Here is a 22,240-nt window from a genome sequence, read left to right on the forward strand (position 1 = left end):
AGATATGAATACATGTAAGTTTATGAACAATAGTTTGGGTAAGGGCCTTTGGGAGTGTCAGAGTTATTCTCTAAGCACCGTGTTCTTTAGTTTACCGTCCGTGTGGGACTGCAACTCTTACATTTGCCTTCTATTGTCTTTGCTTGTTTTCGAATGTTTTCCCTGCTGGTTGCTGCACAATTGACGCTAAATAATGGCTCGATATCAAACAGGCTTTGGAAGTGATGGCGTGTAAACCTGCGCAAACCTTTCTTTGCTCAGTGGATTGTTTTGTTTTCTCTGGTGAGGTTTCACACCAGTTTCATTGTTTCAAACTCCTCTGAAGGCGGACAAAAAGCTGCTGCATTTGTTAGTCTTTATAAAGAAGAGGAGATTTTTAAAGATTTGTTTATTAGGAAATGGTGCTTAGATATTAAAAAAGGGTCTTTCCCAACTTTTCGAATACAAAAAAGAGAATATACAACCTGCCACCGTTATTCCAGTCCATTATTCCTTTGCTGAAAGAAATCTTTCCTGTAGAGCTCCATGTCAGTCTTCAGCTGAGGGTGGTGCTGAATTTACTGGTTATACACTTTTTTACTGGCAGTCAGAAGAGTTTTGTATCCTTCCTCAGCTTCATGCCACAAAAGTGGTTTAGGTACAAGTTCATGGTATATTCAGTGTTTTTGTGTATTAAGCATCTCCAAAACACAAGCTCCTGATGATTCACACCATCTCCAACACTTAGAGTGTGTATTCCTTTAGGACTCAACAACAAGTGAAATAAAGTATCAAATATGACATTTCAACAATGTTCACAGCAGAGTTATTTGAGGACTATTGAAAATTGCATATTACCTTCCAGTCCTCAGAGGATAGCCTTATTCCTGCTTCTTCTTTTCTCTAATATGTGGAGTGTTACCATTCCTAGCTTAGGACAGTGTCTCATACAGCTTCGTGATGGCTTTGTTGACAGGACTGTAACCCTATGAATCACGAGATAGTTTAGTCAAAGGTTCAAACCACATCAGAACCCAGTCTAAGCAAACGAGGATTACTTTAAACTGTGAATAATTCAAAGCTACTCTGGATAGTAGCGACGCCATAGTTTTACTGTTGGACTCGCCCATTCAGTTCGGCGACTTGACTCGACTGTTTTTGTTTCATTAATTCAAAGTCATCTTCCTTCCCAAAGGCCACAGCCACCAGCTCTTCCACGTCAGCGCTGTGGTGGGGTCCCACTTCCAGATGGAGGGTGTGATCGCAGACATGACATCACGGAGGACGTGGCTCCTGAACCACGGAATGATGCCATCTTTCCTTGGGACCATCGGGGCACTCACCATCAGCCTCGTCATCAACCTCGGAATAATCGGCATTTTCAGCGCCCCGCTGCTCTGGAAACCGTGCCGCAGCCCCAACCAGCCACACTCATCCACCTGCGGGTGCAAGGAGCAGTGAGGGCGGGGTGTTTCCCGCCTCAAAAAAGCTGATTCGCTTTCCAAAGGAAAGGTTCGGCTGTTTGTCTGTCTCAGCAACTACAGTTCACAGTAGTGCTTGTTTAACACCTTTAGTTTCTCACTTTATATTCCATGTCCTGGCAGCGTTGCACGTCTGACGTGTTCGTGTGTTTACACAGAAGCTGAGGACCCAGACACGGTTATCAAAGCCTTTTTCTGGTGTTAATGGAAGTGAGGCTGAAAACACATCTACGAATGATTGTTTGTTTTTATGCTTCTCATTGCTGATTTATATGAAAAAGGCTCTGGGTTGAAGGAAGCAAACTGTGGTAACACGACACCTAAGTGCCTGTTTGCAGTGGATCACTATAGGCTTCAAACTGGAAACATGTCACACTTTGCAGGGATTCTTTTCTAATTAACAGCGTCAGAAACTCTGTTTCCGTTATTCAGTGATTATTGAAATATTCTCTGTAACTGGACACATTGGTCAGTGAAGTTGTCCTGTGCGTTAAAGCAACATGGACAACACATGTTCACCTCTTCATAACGCAATGTAGACTGGATTGCTGGCTCTTATATATCCACCTATTGATTCCACTCTGACTGGCATTGATTTGCAGACCAGTGTGGTTCTCTTTCTGATTGCCTGCCTTTATTATGAACCCTACAATCTGCCACAGGTTACAGTGCTGCGGTGATTAAAAGACAGGTACCATTTTTATAACCATTTGGTGTTCCCATGGCAACACTATAGTGGCCTCATGCCCCCTGAAGGTCTTCAACAATTTTATGTTCTGAGCAAATGGCACCATTTTACCTTTCCATCACGTCTCATAAGATCCACTCTGAACTATCAGGTAAAGGGGGGGGGGAGCACTTAAAATTACAAGCAAAAAATAAATACATAAATAAAAACAGTTTGTAATATTTCGAGTCTGGAGAAATTTCCAACATGTGTGGTTTATAATAACTACTGGTTGAATTGAGAGAAATGGAGAGAGGAGAGATGTATAGTTAGCTAGCCATAGCCTGGGATGATATTAATGTGGGAGCTTTGTGTTGTTGCAGTATCTGGTGCACTTTGCAAACTATTAACCTTTCCTATACCTTGGGTATCTTGTGACTATTTACCACTCTTCTATTTATAGAATATTTATTGCTTGTTGTAGCTGCATTAATGGAAATGAAGACAGTTTATTTTTTTTGTATCAGGTAGGTGAGCTAACAATAACTCCTAATAAATGAGTGATTTACACTGAAAAGAAGGCCCATCTTATCAAGTAGTTTTTGACCATTATTGAGCCTTAAAGGGACTCTAAACTGCACTTTACAGGACCATCTAGATTGGTTTTGTGTGAGCTTCCCAGTTTTGGAGATATCTGCTGAAAGGTTCTCTGCCTTGTCTTGAAAAACTGACTTCATATTTGCCTCGTTGTGCTCAGAAACAACTCTGCTGTAATTGTCTCTTTCTAGAAATCACGTCCCTGCAAAAAGTTTCACACAGGAACTATTTTCTTTCTGCTATTTTCTACATCTGGTGCTCGGTAACAGAGCTCAGCTGAGGGGCGAAAAGGTCGGTGTTTATACAATAGCACAAACACACACTTCCCGACATGGGTGTAGCTTGTAGCTGAAAGAAAGTAGTTCTTACTGTCCTGTAAAACTGGCCACGGCCGTTATTACTGACTAAAATGAAAAAAAAAGAACATTTATTTAACGTCATTTAAGCAATATTTTGTGATTACAAAACTAAAAAGTTTCTAATTTTAGTCTTTAACAGTGAAATTTGTCACAGGTATTTGAGTCTGTGGTGTCGACATGAGTGTGAGACAGCTGTCTTCAGTGTTGTTTGCAACAAAAACCAACTAAAGCCAAACTGAAAGGAGAAGATCATCTCAGAAATTTAACTGAAATTGAAATGAAGTGAAATTTAAAACTATAATTTCTCTATTTATTTGGTTATGATTTGTAGAAAGAGACAGCGCTGCTCGGTTTTCAAAGTATATTTTTTGTGTAATTCAAGCACAAAGCGGTGAATGCCATTTGGTTCCAACAGATTTAAGAGAAGCTAATATCTCCAAAACTGGGCCTGACAAATGCAAGTAAATTGTATTGCAGCCCATTTTTTTACTTTTGTTCCCAAATAATTTTTAGCCTTTTTGACAAAACTCTGTAAAATTATAAGTCGAGAAAAGAAAAAAAGAAAAGAAAAAAAAAGAAATGAGCTGCAACTCTTGTTATTGTTTTAAAAAAAGGCTATCTTGGATCTTTCTCACTTGTTTTAAGAGAAACTTTTACTCCCAATAATGCACAAAAAAAACTTGATAAGATCCATTAATCAGACAATTCATTAATCAGCATATAAGGTCGCATAATACTGTTATATAATACAGGATTGAAGCTGAGGAAGCTGGGTCTTACGTTACTAAACATCTCAGTTGTAGCACTGATGCTCGTCGTGCTTGTACTGTATTAAACCCATTGTTGAGCATTTTTATGGGACAGATTTACACCTAATTTCATCGCCGTTTACACACGCATCTTTTAACACTCGTGGTGGAGAGGTTGATCAGAGGGGAAATGTATGTGATATTATAGGACTGAGGTGTGTTACAGGTCCATGTCGGACGCTGAAGTAGAAATGTCGGAGGCGAGTGTGTAGAATCACAAAGCACACACACACACATTTATATTAGAGCACTTGCTGTGTTCGAGGTCAGTGTGCAGAGTATAAAGTCACATCTTCTTTTCCGTGGTAGACGCTGCCATCAGTGTTCCCTTGTTTTATCTCCTCCCCTGCCGGGCATGGATCGATTTTATTTTCTCTACAGTCGTCATCTTACAGCATTCCTCTGTTTGACCCTCTTGATTCTTGGACTTGCATCATTACCGACTTAATGTGATTCTACTAGACTTTTTCTGGAAGCCTTTATTTCTGAGCTGGTGTTCGTCTGGTGGGAATTTTCGTGTCATCTTACTCATTCGCAGCTGTTTGCAGACGTTCCAGAGTTCTAAAGCTCAGTCATGCTGAGGGGTCGAGGCTTCCACGTCATCGATTTTTGTTTTCAATCTGCACTTATTTGACCAACATATCAAATCCGACTGTTAAGTTCCAAGTCAATGATTTCTCCAAACCAGATCACGGTTACCCTGAGGGCGATAACAGCCGGAAAAGTGAGCACTTGTGGCATTTTCTAAACACTTTATGGATGGATGCTGAGTGATGTGAAGCGCAAAGACAAGAGCAGGAGGAACCATTGAATTAAAAAAAAAAAAAAGAGGGGCAAAGTTATTGGTGCCTTTTTTAATGTTTTATACAAGTTTTTCTTTTGATACAAAACACACAAACTACTCTTGAAATGTATAAATACTTATTTGTTCTTTGCCGTGTATAATTTGTAATTTGCTGCTTTGTTCTACTAGATTTGTGTAATAAATGAAACCTTTTATAAATGGAATTATTGTATGGGATGATATCAAAAAGCAAACTTTCTTTTTTGTTTGTTTGTTTTTTAAATAATTTGATTTCACTTAATGTAACGGTGGAAACGGTACACAAAAGGACTTCCCACATTACCAACTTGTTACTGTGTCTTTATTCACAATTCTTTGTGTCTTTACTCGATGAATGACTGCAGATCCTTTCACTTCAACGTTCGTTGGAATCAGAGCAGTGTGCGTGAGTGACCAGCAGAGGGCAGAACAGTACAGCAAACACATCCTGTTTAGTTTGAGGAGCTCTTCACTGCTCTCTCTGCTGAGCAGCCTTTATCTGTAAAGAAATGAACTGCAGGCTCAGAGTGAACTGTCTGCAGGAAAAACCAGCTGCTGGACGAGAAAATCTGCAGCCTTCAAAGTGTATTTTTAGTGTTGTTGTTGGAGTCTTAAACCTCCTCACAGGGGTAATGCGTTTGCTTTTAAAAGCCTTGAATTGAGGGTCAATAATAAGATTTACAAAATTAGAAAATAAGACCTTTTTAAATGTGGGGATGTGAAATAGTTGCGCGTGGCCATTTGTAAGTGTGAATATTTTTAATCTGCAGATTATCTCACATTACTTCTTCTCAGGTTGTGCAGGTTTCTTCTGCTTTGGTTTGATTCACTAAATCATTTCTCTTCCTGTTCTCTAATCTCTCGCTGCAGGATGGACGGTAAAGCACGCTGAGTGGTTTATTATTAGCAGTAGACCAAAATGAATTGGCACCACCATTATCATGAAGAAATAATTACCATAAGAAATCAATATCCTGTATGCATGCATTATATGACTAGGTGGAAGATTGAAAAGGAAAGTATCCTGCTGCAAAGCTCTAATAGGACTTCCATTTTAAAAATGGCCTCATTTCCAGCTTTTATTATAGTCATATTCCACATCCAACCAAGGTGGAGCCTCGAGTGCTTATTAAAAAGGTTCATTCTGAAACCACAAATGGAGCCCTTAAGGATAACAGGGACAAATACTACAGAGTGTACTAATCCTATCTCCCCAGAATCTGCTTGTAAGACACTACAAGAAACAATGAGCCAGACACGGGTCCAAGTGTTTTTCATCCCCCTCCCGGTACGCCAGAGGAGGTAGAGAGAAAGAAAGAGAAAGAAGGGGATGATAGCATTACTCACAATCCATTACCACTCCCCGGAGGCGCTCTGCATACGAAGTGATGGAGCGAGGGAGGGTGGTGGTGGTGGTGAAGGAAGGGGGCGAGGCAGAGAGACGAAGAGAGAGAGAGAGAGAGACTTGGATTTTGGAGGGTGTTTGTTTGCTGGAGGGCCCGCGGTAAGGCAATATGAAACTTGATTATTCCTTTTCAATAACCGTCTGCTGAGCATCCCGTGGAGACGTCGCAGGTTGCTGATTAGTTCGTCAAAATAATAGAAGGCTCTTGAATAGCCTTGTTAAGATGTCTAACTTTAAGTACAGACAGCAGTCCAAATCATTGTTCAGTCTGAAGCATACGATAATGATGGATTGACTGATGCAGAGGGATGTTCCTGCGAACACTGCAGCCTCTTTTTTTAAATCAAGTTTGTTTATTTTTAAGGGCAGACAATATACAAAGTGCTGGAGTAACAATACATGAAGATATATATATATATTTTGTTTTAGACATTAATACAGAGTATATACACTCAGTATGTACACTTAAAGGCATCGCAGTGGTTTACACACCCCGTCTTTCACCCTCTCAATGCTCCATTTGGTGGAATGACAAATGTTACGGTGGTGGGTTCACCTCCAGTTTCACTTTCAGTGCCATCTGTCCCTCTCCTCCTGGAGTCTCGCTTTAACCCATCTGTTACCTCTCGGGGTGTCACCTCCCCACCAGCTTGCCCCCTTACCAAATTTCACTGCAGCACTTTGATTCTGAAGGTCGTTACAGTAGCATGTTAAACATGGCTGATCTGTCCAAAATCCGCTCCTGAGCGAGTCTCACGAGCGGCTGCAGGCTGAAAAGTCGCTCTTTGGAAGTTCATATTTGACAGTAATTAAATGTAAACACAGTCGTTGATATACCAGGAAACATTTTCACTGCTAACGTCTGACATCTTGTTCTTTTTTTTTTTTCTGAAAAATATTCATATGATACACTCAATCTGACACGTGAGAAACAAACAAGGTTTGGCTGTGACTATTATATACATTAATGAAAGCTTTTTTTCTTTGTTTTCTTAATAACCCTCTATATCAAAACGTATCCAAAATCAGTGACGGTACTATACAAATGACTATCTGCTGTACTCAGATCTGTAAAACGAGTTTTTGCTTTCTAAACCAACGCAAGCATGTCAGCTAAAAGTCATTTAAAATGTGTCGCAGCTCAGCTGATGAAGGGACTCCAGAGACCATGTGGCAGTAGATTCCCAGCAAGAGCCTATGCACAGTTATTTTATTCCTTATCCATGCACGCTCCTCCATCAGGCTGATACCACCTCAGATAAACATTAAACACTTTGGTAAACATGTGACAGGTTTCCAGAGAAGGACGGGGCAGTAAACAGTTGAGGGGTCAAAGTCGAGCTGGAATGAGGAAAAACTGCAGCGCAAAAAGGTCAAAGCAGATGTTACTGCCCACGAAGCATCACAGCTGGAAAAGCAGAATGTAGTTGAACTTAAATGAATTCAGTCTTCTAAGAGTAACAGACTAAAGTTTTATATCTCAAATCAAAAATCCAACCTCCCCAGCCTGTTTGGCCCTCAGCCCCTCTAGCCCAGGATATCCAGGTAAACCGGGGGGTTCTTGACCAGGGCCAGCAGACGGCTGTGGATGTCCTTCATGACCATCCTCTGCTGGGGCTCTCTCTGCCAGCAGCCCTGCATCAGCAAGTAGACCTCCTTCGGGCAGGTGCGTGGCCTCTCCAGTTCTCGTCCCTGCGTGATGCATTCAATGGCCTGTGGAGCAGGAGGGAAAAATACATTTTTTTTAATGGCCAGAATAAAAGACGCATTCTTAATCTGTTCTCAGGGCTTCTGTTCACATCGTCTTATTAATGGGCTTTCTAATAGAGTTAGAGCCTACCAGTCCTGTATATCTGAGCCTTTTTTTAAAAAATCTAAAATGAACCAAAATGCAACTTAAAATGTAAAGTTTGTTCAATTTAATTCACACACTGAGGACAAGAAACCAGCTTCTGTATGTGAAGGTTCTGTGTCGCATTCACCCATCCAACACAAAGCACAACAATGTGATTGGTCCATTCCTTGTTGTCAGAAGAACAACACAGTGACGTCGCACCATCATCGTCTTGGGACCAGAAATTCACTCAATGAGGGCAGTTTTCTTGTAAATCAGCACCGTGGATCCACTGGCTGTACTGACTCGCTTCCAGCATTGAACATGAAACAAGAAAGCTAACAAAAGCAGCCTGATCAGACATTACAGATACCATTCAGAAGAAATGTGGGGGTAGAGAATTAATGAATAAAATGCTATTAGAATAGTGAGGTGGGCAGGTGGTGGATGTTTGCAAGTCTACAGCTGTAAAGCAGGAGGGAGAAGTTGTTTACAGCAAATTTAGTTGGTTTTTCCTGTTTATTAGTTTCTATTAAAAAAACAAACAAGTGGTGATGACATGTACTGAGAAGATGTTTTTTTGGACAGATAAAAAATTAACCTGTCACCCTTCTGAGGAGGGCAGAAGCCGTGATATCTTTATCTTTTTATATTTATCTGTCCAACTCTGATGCAGCTCTGGTCTTGGTTTTTATTTGTTAAACCAAGAAAATCTTTCTCTGACAGTCACGGCTTCACCTGAATACAGCTGAGGATAACAATTATCTGTATGGTGCTAAAAGCACTAAAAACATTTTAAACTCTAGCACTGAGTGTCCTTGGTACTCCCTCCAAACCTCAAGCATGCAAGCACACATTTAGTCTCTAAATGAAATGTTTATGCTGCTCGGTTTATTGCCCAGCATCCCAGGATGACAAAGCATCGTTCCTGGAAAGAGACGCTGTTTGGTTTTTTAAGTTTAGTACTTCAAAGATGCGAGGCCCTTCTGTAGAATTACTCCGTACTAATAAAAGTCGACCAGTGAGGGTCGTCAGGAATCTCTATGTTTGAAGTTATTATCTTTGTAAGGAGCTGTTAACAATATTAAACATGGCTGTTAATTGCCAGATGCATCATCATTGTACCAGAGTCAAGTTAAATCCTATTTTCAGACCTTTATTTGGTCAGAATGTGAAAATAAGTTAGGATGTAAAACAAACAGAATGCAGCTTTAAATCAATGAAAGCTTATATTTAATTGAAAATACAACTGAAAGTGCAAAGCCTATCAACTGCATCACCTCATAGTAAGCTTTTGTGAGCTGAGGAGATCAGTTTCTGTATTTCTGAAAGTTAAATGTGTTTGCTCTCTGTAGGATTTGAGCTGCTCTTTTACTGCAGTTTCTTTTTGAGTAACTCTCCAAATGTTTCGACTTCAGGCATGCCTGTCGAGCACTCACACTCTTTGGGTGGAGTTATGACAGGGTGCAGCTTCTTCTCTGGTGCGCCTGCTTTAAGGAAAGCGGTCTTAAAGGATCCGTCTTGGTGTTTTTAACTTGCATTTGTGGGTGCTGTGAAAAACTGTGTTCACCGACAAAGGTTTTCAGATATTTGCCACCTGAAGGTCATTTATTCAGCCTCGTCACTTGCAGAGACTTCTCTGGATTCTCTGAAGCTTTAATGATAACAAAAGACAGAGGCATGTCATTGTTAGGCTGTGTAACTATTTTTCCACACATCTTTTACACAGCACTGAAACTCCAACTGATAGAGAAAAGGAAAGATTCTCCTCTGTGAGATGTATCCTTGCATTTTATTTTTTTTAAACACGTTGCTATCATCAGATTTAAATATTTAAATACGAGCATTGAATGCTTTGTAATATATAGAGTCGGGGGTTAGATGCTTTGGTAGTCAGTGATAATAACTGGAAAATAAATAAAGTAAAAATACCACAAAGCAGAAACTTACATTTGAATATAGTGAAAGGACCATAAAGAAAAAGACTATTATTCAGTATTACAGCATGGATGTGTACCTGCATGCTGCAGTTGGTAAAACTATTTTTAATAACTGTATACACTACCGGAAAAATACAACTGATACGTTTATAAAAGTTAGTAATAGCAAAAACATTCAAACAAAAAAATCTTTGAAGAGTGAGATAAATGTAAACCTTATAAAGCAAACCTTAAAAGAGCATGCAATAGATGCATTCATGGAGACTTTCTGAACCACCAAATATCTATGTGCTGCACCAAGGACAATATTTTTTAATAAACAGCACAATAACCTCACTATCTACAGATTCACAGATACGTGTCAATTAGCGGCGACCTCGGAGTCAAATGAGAGCCACCGAAATATGAACAACCTCCAGCTCCGACACTAATGGCTGCAATGACTGATTCAGTTCACACGCTCTTGTTGCTTAGTGAATAAATCACTGTTGAGGATAAGAGAGAGGATTTCACTGTGCTCTGCGACTCTCTTCTTCATTGTTAACCTCGGCCTGATCCAGTGAACACAAGTGGCCTGTCGCTGCTCAGCCACTTTGCACCAAAATGGCCTATCAATCAGAACGCAGACTCATGCTGTCCGCCGCCGTCACAGCGTGTCACGTCAGTATTTTGGGATGATTTATTTCCACCACTGACTTTTTAGACAACATGATAATTTCACCTGTCCTTCATTGGATGAGACGGATTAGGTTAACGAGGTTACGGCTCATTGGCCAGGGGCAAAAATGAAAGCCAATGAGATTAGAATCGAGTGCAAAGGAAAAGTGATCTACCCTTCTCTTGAAAGGAGAGAGGGCTACAGCCTGTAATAGCATCACTGTGGTCACAATGGAGTCCCACTTCTTGGTGCTTGAGCTGAAAAGGCTAGACTGGACCGCCCTTAATTACTATGAATTTATTGATTAGTTTAAGAGCACCGGGTAAAGTATCTGAGACTGCAGTGAAAATGTTTTGTTTTGCAAGTTTAAATTATGTGAAGGCACCAAAACATTTCAGGCTGCTATTTACAGAAGTGTTTGCATTAGCGCATGTTCAAGAATGAAGTTACTTCAAGCTGACTTCATTTATTAAAAAAGCAAAAGACTCAACAAATTACTTACAAACTCCACACAACAGTGAGAAAAGTTCTTTCTTATGCTCTGATTAAACTTTATATAAACATTGTCTGCCTTTTTTACATCTGCAAGTACGAACCACGACGCAAACTACAATTAGCTTGACTAGCTTGTTACTTTGTTGTTAGCTCGTTGACTAGCTTACCTCGTTAGCTTGTTAAAAAAAAAGTGTAACAAAGGAAAAGTAGGCTGTCAAGTTGTGCATAAGTGAAATTTTTTAAAGATTTCAGTTAACTATTTTTCTGTATCCTACTTAATGTTGCTTGCTAGTATATGCTATTAGCAGCACAGTCAGAATTTAAATTAAACATGTTTTCCACAACATGCCGACCACCACTCATGCAGTTTGTTTTAATTGTTTTGACATCATCTTAAGTTACATCAAAATAAATAGTTGAAATCAAGAAATGTGAGCACACAGTGTTGAACTCAAGGCTAAAAAAGTGAAATACTAAAGCCTGAACATGCAGCGAGGAAGCACTCTGCAGAAACCTGGACCTAGCAACTCCTTCTGGGCGAAGCTACATACATCAACACAAACCACGTAAAAAGGATATGTAGTTTATATCCAGCAGTCATGCATAGATCGTAATCCTTAAAAAAAAGCAATCAGTGAATCCTTGAGGGGTAATAACTGCAGTGAGTGCTTTTTCTTTCCTACAAAAACTTTCAGATATCATTTTTGGAAACATTTTTAACATTTGGTAAAATTGCTCAATTGAAATCCGACGGAAAAATGGAATGGAGGAGTGATATGATGTGCATGTCTGCATATAAAACATAAAACTCAGAAAAAACCACTGTGAACTGGACGAGACTGGCCAGCTACATTCATGACTGTAACTACCGGTAGCTATAAGGTTACCAAAGTCTGGACCTCAGTAATTAAAAGTAAGTAAATACTGTATATTGTTATGAATCACGATGTGAGATGGCTTTTATGCATGACTCAGTGAAATGATAACTGGTTGTTGTAGGTATAAGGAGTGAATCATAGACACAGGAGGGTCAGGGCCAGTAGCCTTCTCCTTTGTGCTTTTTTAATTTCAAGTAAAAGAGAAATTGTATTTTTTTAATTTCATTGTTTTATATTGTCTATAAAACAATTGTCTCATTGTCTCTTTTACAGAGGCGTGTAAAAGAGACAAGCTGTATAAAATTAAGTCCTCAGTGTTTAAAATGTATGGTTTTGATTGTATTGCAACTCTAGGACCTTCTAGCACAGGTGTTAACCCTAAAATATTATACATTACAAGAAAAACAAAATGTGGACCTCTCTAATTTCTAAAGCCTGGTTACACCCATGGCCACACTGTGAATGGTTTTCCTCCTTTCTAGCCAACCAGTGGGACTAAACTAACTAGTTATTTGCTCCAGCTTCATAATATTTCCCAATAAATGAGTGCTGTCAGTCTTGTCATCTAAAGAAACTTTCAAACCTAACCTGCTTGGTCCAGACTTACTTTTCAGTCTGACATAAACTAACACTTCAAATGTGAAACCTCTCCTTGACCCTGGCCCAGACCAAACAACCAAAGTCTTGGAGGGACTTTAGTCCAGATCCAACTGAAACTTGGTTTTTACACTAGCTGGGATATCATACCATGACAGCAAATCAAGTTTGTACTGAAATAAGGTGTGGTGTTGACATCAAAGTCAAAAAACTACTCAAAGTGACACAGCTCACAGGTGTTTATGGCTGAGGGAGAGAATGCCATAGACATCATATAAAGAGGAAGGACTGGCGCTCTATGATAACCCCACAGATGGAGGTTGTCCCACACTTGACCCCAAATGAACCAATTAATATTCATGTTGTTGCAGTGAAGTTGCAAACATCTACTAATTCTTGTTAATTTAATAAATATTTATTTGGTTTATTGTATCCATAACACGAACCAATATGGAATCTGTTCAGTATTTTCAGAAATTAAGCTTTTTTGGTTACGGTATTTTAGGACACAGTCACCACACTTTCTGAAGCTTTTTCAATTAAATTTGAAGGTCATTTTTATGTCCAGGTGACCAATTAAAACTCTATTCATTTAGATTAAAAACTATGTGCTGATTCAAGGCTTTTGTAAACCCACACATGTGCAATAAGACTGCTATAAGTGCAATTCTTTTTTCTGACAAAGTTGTACTTTTGTATTTACTTACTCAGTTGTATATAGCATTTGTATTCTATTTTATTCTATTGTATATAGTATTTTATTTTATCCCATTCCAGTGTCTTCTAATTTCTGCTACATAACTTTGCACTTTTGCTGTAACGAAACAAATTTCCCACCTGTGGGACTAATAAAGGTCATCTTATCTTATCTTATCTTATCTTATCAGGCACATGCCCATCATCAGAACAGTCAATGTGAAGTACAGAGAGCACACAACCCATGTAGGTAGACACAGCAGGATGAAGGTACGTTACTTTAAGTTCTTCACTGGACAGCGGTGTGAAAGCAAAGCTAATTGTCACAAAACTTTGATAGCACTTTCTATTAAAGCTTAGTAATAAAGTGGTACTAGTAGGGTAAAAAGGCAGAAACAAGAATGTAATAATTAATAATAATTTGGTAATTTCTAAGCTATTACGACTCAATTACAAATTAATAACCAGTTAATATCCACATTATTACCCCCAGTTTTGGTCCCTTATTATCTCATTACATAAATGTTAGTGGAATATTACTGTAACCACTGTTGCTACCATGATATTACTTTAATATCAACTGGTCTTACTTTGTAATTGAGTGGTAATAACTTTTACCGCATTATTACATTCTTGTTTCTGCCTTGTTACCCTGCTATTACCACATTATTGCATGCTTGTGTCTGCCTTGTTACCCTGCTATTACCACATTATTACATGCTTGTGTCTGCCTTGTTACCCTGCTATTACCACATTATTACATGCTTGTGTCTGCCTTGTTGTGTCTGCCTTGTTACCACGCTATTACCACATTATTACATGCTTGTGTAATGCCTTGTTACCACGCTATTAACACATTATTACCGAGCTCACCGACCACTGCAACCCACCTCGCTGTTGGACAGCTGATACCATGGCTGTTTCCCATAGGTGAAGATCTCCCAGAGGACCACGCCAAAGCTCCAGATGTCGCTCTCCGTCGTGAACTTCCTGTACATGATGCTCTCAGGGGGCATCCAGCGGATTGGGAGCATTGTACGTCCACCCACCTGAAGATGAAGAACCGAATGCTAAGTGAACTTTAATTATGGAAACCTTAATTAGCTTTGTTGATGAGATTAAATCTTAAATAGATTTTCCTTTCCACTCATCTTGAGCTGCTTATTACAAGCTGGGAGACCAGCTTGAAATCAAAAATAGGCAGACTGTTTAAAAATTATTACAGTAGTTTAATTCAAAATAAAAAAAGAAAAGAGATTATCCGCCACAAAAATAATATTAGATAGTCTCTTAGGTTTGTAATTTTTATTGCATTTATGAGATCTCAACATGCTGTTAATGAGTAAAACCCTTTCACTGGCACGTGAAAACAGTGCCAGTGTTTCTCACTTCTGAAAAAAAAAATCATGCTGTAACAGATTTGAGCGATTTTCAAATTCTCAAATCCCACCAAGGGGAAGCAACATGAAAATGTCCAGTGCTATTATTCAGCCAGTTTGACTGTAGTTTTTTAAAAGTACACACTCCACAGTCTCTCAAAGGTTATGCTGCGATTTACAGATCCAAAACGCACGACATACTTTGCTCCTGCAGTTTAAATCGCTTCAGGAGAAGACGAAGCACATGTGCTTCTTATCTTATTCAGTTTAAAGGAAACATTGTTACACTTGTATGTATTTTTTTTAGAATATGACCACAATGTATTATGTAGCTTAATTATAATAACCCATTAGTCACTTTTAACAGAATAAGAGTTGATTAGGGCATGGTTTTTCTCCTTAGACAACATCATGTTTTCACCCTCACACAAGAAAAATTGAAATATCTCTTCTTACGAGACTAGAGGAGAAATTCAATATTAGTATTTGATCTATAATACTTCAAAGTACAAATCCAAAACACTGAGTTCAATAAGAGAAGGAGTGGGCCTATTATACCTATTCATTCTCCTCTCTGAGTTTCAGACAGTTTTTTCTACTCCCGGTTTGTTATGATGCGGCAGAGAGCAGGTGTTCCAAATAGCGGTCATCTCATGAAAACGGCTCTGGCCGTGAACACAGAAGCCCGAATTACCTGTTCCTGTTCAAATATTTGATTTGTGTGAAGCAGCCAAGGGAGCTTAAACAGTTGCTTTCAGGTAGTGGACGAACTGGTATAAGATAAAAAAAAGGATTATTTTGAACTCTGAATTGTGTTAAGCTGCTTTAACAGACCCAAGGATAAATGTATGAAGATGAAAATGAGGATAATAAAAGTCAAATAAAACAGTACAGCTGTGTTTACACATGCACTGCAGCCCTCACTTTTCAGAGAAACACAAGACAGAAAGGAAACAATCTTTAACCTGCAGCCTCACTTGTCTGCGTGATGTCAGATTGGGAATTCACAGCTTGTGAGTGGTTGCACTGTTTCCTGTCTAAACCAGATTAAGTATTTCCAGTACCGAGAGCGGATCAGAACCCCTGCTGTGTGTTACATGTGATAAAGGAACAGCGCACCTTGATTTGTTTATAAGGTCTTCAGTGTTTCACACCTTCAGATCTTTCATCTGCTTTGTTAGGTGAATGTGTAAACTACTGCTTCTTTGTAAAGTAGGTCCTATATATATTCCAAAATCCATCACACGAATTATGCAGAATATTTTCTAAAAAGCAAGCACCACAAATACATTCACACAGCAGTAGGATAACAGCAGTCTGCAGTTGGATTTTTAAAAATATATCTAACTATTATTTTTATTGTTTCATATACTGAATTAGAGCTTTTCACACTCACATATTTCACAAGATTATAGTCAAATACTCAGAGTGACAACAAGGTTTTTGCATCTTTAAACTTTTGGCTGGAAGAATATAAGAATATCTTTTGGCTGTATATAAATGATGGCGCCCATTGTTTCAAGTCAAGTCCTGTTTCTAACAGTTCAAGCTGAACATTTGCTCATCATCATCGAAGCTTTTGTAAATCACTCTTGATGAGTTGATTGCTAGTGCTACCATCGTTTATTGTCATTTTTCACTTTAATGGTGACCATCATCTACAAAATTTATATCCTTATATTCATTAATGGCTGAAAATGGCAACATAATAAATAAAGATATCAGGAAAATGTTCACTGAGGCCACAACGTGAGAAATAGTTTCACTTTCTCACAGACTTCTTTACAGTTTAACTTCTCTCAAATCCGCTGGCCATTAAAGAATGTAGCATTAATGAACTTCCACACTGGAACTTCCAGTTCTTGCTAACCAGTTAACAGAACTACAGTCTAATACATGCAGGCATGTGGGGGTATGTACGAGGGAAAAAAGATTCCCAAAAACACAGATGAGTGTAAAATGTATCAAATGAAATGTCTGGGATTCTAAAGAAGTGAAAATCTTGTGGAACCAGAATATTTGTTGCGACCCAGACTGCAACAAAGAGGGATTAGCCTGGAAACCAACAACTGAGTAATTGCAGTTTGATTGCTTGTATTCATCATACGGTTTACATACTTCAAACTTCCTGTTGTACCAAAATTTATTAGATCGGCGTCAAACAGTGTTGCTTGCAGTAAACTGAAATTGCTGAAATCTTGCTTTTAGTGACAAATATGTCAGAGCAGATAAAACAGAAACAACTGGCAAGGCAGTAGTGAATTAAATGAGTAATATTTCTGTCTTGTTTAAATTTACAGTCCCATTAAGAATAACAGTCAAATATTCCTTTTATGTTTCAGCCGCTTACCCGATAGTAATCTGTGCTGTAGATGTCTCTGGACATGCCGAAGTCTCCGATTTTGACCACCAGACCCTCTCCAACCAGACAGTTGCGAGTTGCCAGGTCACGGTGGACGAAGTGCAGCGATGCGAGGTAGACCATGCCTGAGGCAATCTGAGCAGCGATGTGCAGCATCTGAGGCAGAGTGAGCTCACCCAGCGGGGGCATCTTGGACTCATCCAGGATGTGAGCGTCAGGGCCGTGAGCTCTACAGGGGACACAAAAAGGACACTTTATTCCACATCTGTTGGTCTGAATTTATTTTAATATTTTAGCTTCATCAAACTGTAGGAAGATAGCAAGGTGAAAAGTACAAATACCACAGTTTCAAAATCTACTCAAAAGAGTTAGAGGCACATTGTACCTAATGCATCCAAAGCAAATGTTTTGGTCTGTGTTACACTGATTTATGTGGCATTATTAGACTGTTGATACGGATGCATAAGTGTATAAGCACCAGTTTATTGTAGCTGGATGAGACAGAGGTGGATTCAGCTTCTTGGTACACAAATAATTAAGTTCTAAGATATTGGGGGTGGGTTTGAGTGCTTTTCAAAACAGTCACAAAATGAGGCTGAGCAGTCGTGAGATGATTAATGCCATCGGTTCCAAGGAAACACAAAGTTCTGCATTCACTGTGTGGACTTTTCTCTTACTTATATAAAAGATTCTGAGAAGTTTAGAGAGGAAAAGAGTGCACATCTGAAAAGCACTACTCTTTGCAGAAGGTCACACGGAAATAGGTTGGGAGCACTGATATAATCTTTAACAATGTGCCGCACAGTTTTAAAAGTGTATTCTGAGTCTTTAATGTCAAATCTGAATCTGAAAAGTAATTACTGCTGTCAAAGTAGAGGGAAAAAGTAGAGACAATTTAGTAAAAAGAGTATGAAGTGGATTTACACAACTTGGGTATTTTCAAATAAAAAATGTATTTAGTTATTTTCCAGACTAAGAGAACAACAGAAAAAAAGTCATATTTTTAAAAAACGAAACTGACTAATGTTGTCAAGCAGCACAGGCATCTGATGACCAAACTTGTTTGAAGGTTGTCTAGTCTACAAAAGACTTTATATTGAAGTAAGCAGGATAATATTTACATGAAGTGAAAAGGTACATTATTGATACCTTCAGACAAATTTATTCTCTGCATTTGATCTGTTTCAGCAGTAAGTCTGTGCTTTACTGTCATGTAAAGAGCGACTTCAGGTGTCATGCTGCAAATAGACACCCTAATGAGACTCCTCTTTGTTTATAGTGTACAATACTGTAAGTCATTTCTGCTCATTAACTATTTGATGACCTATTTTCCTTTTATCTTGAAATAAATACTTTATTAAATGCACTTTTTCTGCATTAGATGGGAACTTCTGACCACTGTGGACCGTAAACTGAACAAACTCGACATGCTGCCGATATTCTTCTCTGTTTCTGTTGGCTGTGCAGGTTATCAAACACTTGAATGAGCAATTCAGGCTTTTGTAATATTTTGCTGTAACTATGGCACCAACCTTGGGTGACCTGAAGGACGATGACCTCAGCACGCAATCTGCAGATTGAACATTTGTGACATATACGAGCTCTCTAGAACTCCCCAGACATGGTGAGCATGACCACGCCATAATAAAGCCATTTAACAGTGATGCTTAATCAAAAACACAAGGCTTATAATACGCCTACAATTGATTTGCAATAATGCAATTCAGAGATGCAGAGTGCATTAACTCTTCATGGTTTTCGTGGACCATAAACACCCACTCTCACGTCCAACTCCTGCCTAAATGAGCAAATCACAGCTGATGTGTCTCCATCCATCCTAATATCTCTCCTCTCCACTTTGTCCCCTCCTTACAAAGGAAGTTGTCTATACAATCACTATTAGTTTAAAAGGCAGGTGGCAGGGTGGGAAAGCAGCTGCATTGTGGGGTCTCTCGGACATCTCACCCATGCTGTCTGCTGAAAATGCGATTTCCATCCCTTCGTGAACATATATCTCGGGAAAAGTCTGTTCGCGCGCCTCTCTGTGTGTTTTCATTTCCAATCTGCCTCCTGTGGAGGACACCTGGCAGACAGCATCAGCCGCGTCTGCTCTAATCGTAGCGTCAGATGGTTGCCCAGGTGCCAAGTGAGCGCTATTCAGCACTGACCCTTCTCCTTCAGCTCCCCCCAGAGGTTTGCAAAGGTTTTTTAAATGATTGAAAAACAGATTTTGAAGCTCTTCTGTCACCATGTTATGCAACAATCAAGTGTTATCATTACCTAATTTGCCACATAACCCCTTCTCCGGATAAAAAAATCAGTTCAGTGCACAGTTCAAGGAATCTTGTCTATTTCTACCCAAGTGCTAAAACAGTTGAAATTCACTCTCATTTGAGATTATTGATGTGAGGACTTCTTGTAAATAATAAAAACTGACCCATGCCTTGACATACTGTGAGTCATCCATGAGATTCAGTTCTTACATTTCTCTCTCTTTGTCTCTCCTTCAGTGTCTTTGGTTACTTTTCTTGTGATGGTAAGAATGTTTGGCTTGAGTTCTTGTATGTCTGTGTTTTTCCCTCATCTGTGAGTCACTCTTTGCCTCCCTGGGTAATAATTTGCATCTCTTTATCCATACTGTAAATTTACAATGCTGGTTTTACTGGTGGGTTGCTATCACTTGTAAGGCACCAGTGGCTCACCTAAGAGCCCTGGGAATGGTTTATATACACAGTGTTTTATGTATAGTATGCAATTTTAATCAGAAAACATTTCTTCTTCTACAACACTCACAATCCCCCCACCTGTCACGCACACAATAACAATTATTTTCTTGTCAGGAGTCACTCAAATGAATTATGCTGCTCTCAGTTGTTTTTACATCACATTTGATAAAAAACAGGGTTTTTTTTTTCCACATTATTGTACCAGCTGGTAAAAATCCAACCATGCAGCAACCTCTGTGCGTGAAGAAATGAAGGCACCGCCAGAGTGGCAGAGAAACTGCAGTTCCTCTGATAGCCACTTGTCATGTCCTCTTAGTCATGTTTGTGACGTTGGTGCTTTTCGGGGCATTTTAAATGCAATGATCACACATAAGTTTGCTCACTTTGTGGTTAATTCTATTATCAGACCATCCATGAAGTCTTTGCTCTTGTTTTGGTGAGTTAAACTCGAGTACTGTATTTTCCGTGTTACGTAGCATTAATTAGGCAGGTATCCTTGTTCAAATAAGTCATACTATTTTTTTTTCTTTTGCTGATAAAGCTGAAAACTTTGCTACATTCCTCTTTTATGCAGACATTTTTGGATCCAATACCAAGCTGCACATGCAGGATTTGAATGGAAGAGGCAAACAGGCTAAAAGTACTGAGCTAATTTAGTCAGTTTCCTACCACTGAGGTAAACAGAAACCAAATTACAAGAAGCCTGACTAGACAGGAGTGTATTACTGCTTTCAGTTCTTTTGGTCGGTCTGCATTTTCTGTAAAGGCTGTGAAACACTGTACGCATCAACGTCAGAGAGCAGAATACAAATTTTCAAACATCAGTTTCATCAGCATTGATTTGGTTTGATTCTCCTGTTTCCACCTTGCTTTCCTTTTGTATGAGTTTTCTGTTATGTTTTTTTCTTCTTTCTAACTTTTATTTGTTTCTATAATATTGATGTAATGTATTGTTTTGTTTTTAGGTTGCTTTTAAGATCTAGCTGGGGACTACAGATGAAAACTAGCCCATGGCTAACTCTGGTGCATTTACAGAAATGTTTATTGACGAGTACTGCCCCTAAATGTAAATAAATAAATAAATAAAACACCAATCTTTGTCTAGCAAAGCAGTGGAGGCGTTTTCTGCGGTATGCATCTAAACAATAATGTGGCTAAAATGTTATTTCAGGACTACAAAATTAGCCCATCCCCTTATTCACCCCATCCTCACCTATCCTCCCAGGTATCCCTGCTGGATGTGTCTGCATATTTAGCTTCACAAACCTCTCAAACAACGTTTATATGTGTGACTAAGGAGATGCACACCAGCTTACAAGTCTCTAGCTTCCTCCTCACAGTGCCAACTGTTAACTGCGTGAATGACATACAGGTGAAGGTTTTAGCTTGCTGACAAAGAAAATTATGAGAAAGAATACAAAGCACCTTTTATATCTAATGAAATGAAAACAAGACCACAATACATATACCTGGCATGGAAATTATTAGACTAAAATGCTTTTAGTATAATATCTGGTTCTTGTTGTTTGTCAGCTGGTTTGGTTGGGGTGTTTTAAAGTTTGGTTAGTTTTTCTTAAAGCAGATGGTCTCCAGTGTTGGTGAGTTTCAACACCAGAATGAAATGTATTTCTTGTCTATACATTTACCGACACATTAGGTTCACAGAATCGTAAGAGGAAGGGAATGGAAGAGAAATTATTATGTAAAATAATTAATAGATGATGTTAAAGGTGAGCTGGTGATTCATGTGAAATGCTTGACTTGAAAAGAAACACACGCCAAATTTCAGAGAGATTTAAAATCACCCTGGCTATTTCTGGGTCTCCAAATAATCTAAACACCGTTCAAACAGGACCTCGGAAACCTTAAAGTGTGGAGAGAGAGGAAACGCAGCCGCCTCAAAAATATCAAATATAATAGTCTGTGAAGTCGAGCGCAAACACTACCACGGCTGTCCTCATGACTCCTTGTGGCATTTCTACTTAAACACACAAACTCCACCGATACGCTGAGTGACCGGCGGAACCGCACATGCTGCACTGAGGTCAGCTGAGTGGGTTTAACTTTTAAACACACATCAAGTTTGAGTGATAAAAGCAGTGCAGCTCACAGATGGCAGCTTTTAAAGAGCTGCAGTCATTTATCTGTGTGAGCGAGTCCCATTTTCAACATCTGAACCACATCTAAAAGCAGTATATGATCATTTAACAAATTACATATTATGATGTTGTTGTAAACAGATTCAAGTGTTGGTACTTGTGTAAGTGGAGGTTGGTGCACAAAAAGATAACGAATGACAACACTGTAAAACAGTTACATGATGTAAAATACGTCTAACTGCTCACAAAGACTCTACATTAAATTAATAAACAGGTTTAAATAGCTTTTAACTACATTTATAGTTTAAAAAATATGAAATGTTTGCAGAGCGCTTATAAACCAGGTGGTTCTGACCTGCAGGGGCTTAATGGATATAACCAGCAGGGGGGAAGTGAGGGTTGAGACAATGGGAAACACAGTTTTTAATTCTTTGGTCTTAAAAAGCAGGTAATGAA

General features: G+C 39.0%; 2 protein-coding genes across 3 annotated transcripts in view; one reads left to right on the plus strand and one right to left on the minus strand.

Moving 5' to 3' along the window:
* Nucleotides 1–5,023, plus strand: part of paqr6 (progestin and adipoQ receptor family member VI) — a 29,582-nt gene extending 24,559 nt beyond the window's left edge. For both annotated transcript variants that reach the window (XM_063485046.1, XM_063485045.1), the window contains one exon: nucleotides 1,175–5,023. In XM_063485046.1, the coding sequence (XP_063341116.1) occupies nucleotides 1,175–1,440 (266 nt within the window). In that variant the 3' untranslated portion in view covers nucleotides 1,441–5,023. The remainder of the gene's footprint in view (nucleotides 1–1,174) is intronic.
* Nucleotides 5,024–7,647: 2,624 nt separating this feature from the next.
* The window catches only part of ntrk1 (neurotrophic tyrosine kinase, receptor, type 1), a 44,947-nt gene continuing 30,354 nt past the window's right edge, over nucleotides 7,648–22,240 (minus strand). The window contains exons 14-16 of the mRNA XM_063485044.1: nucleotides 16,948–17,188; nucleotides 14,109–14,267; nucleotides 7,648–7,833 (exon numbers count right to left, since the gene is read on the minus strand). Coding sequence (XP_063341114.1) covers nucleotides 7,648–7,833; nucleotides 14,109–14,267; nucleotides 16,948–17,188 — 586 coding nt within the window. The remainder of the gene's footprint in view (nucleotides 7,834–14,108; nucleotides 14,268–16,947; nucleotides 17,189–22,240) is intronic.

The sequence above is a fragment of the Pelmatolapia mariae genome, linkage group LG10_11 (assembly GCF_036321145.2).
Source record: "Pelmatolapia mariae isolate MD_Pm_ZW linkage group LG10_11, Pm_UMD_F_2, whole genome shotgun sequence".
NCBI lineage: Eukaryota > Metazoa > Chordata > Actinopteri > Cichliformes > Cichlidae > Pelmatolapia > Pelmatolapia mariae.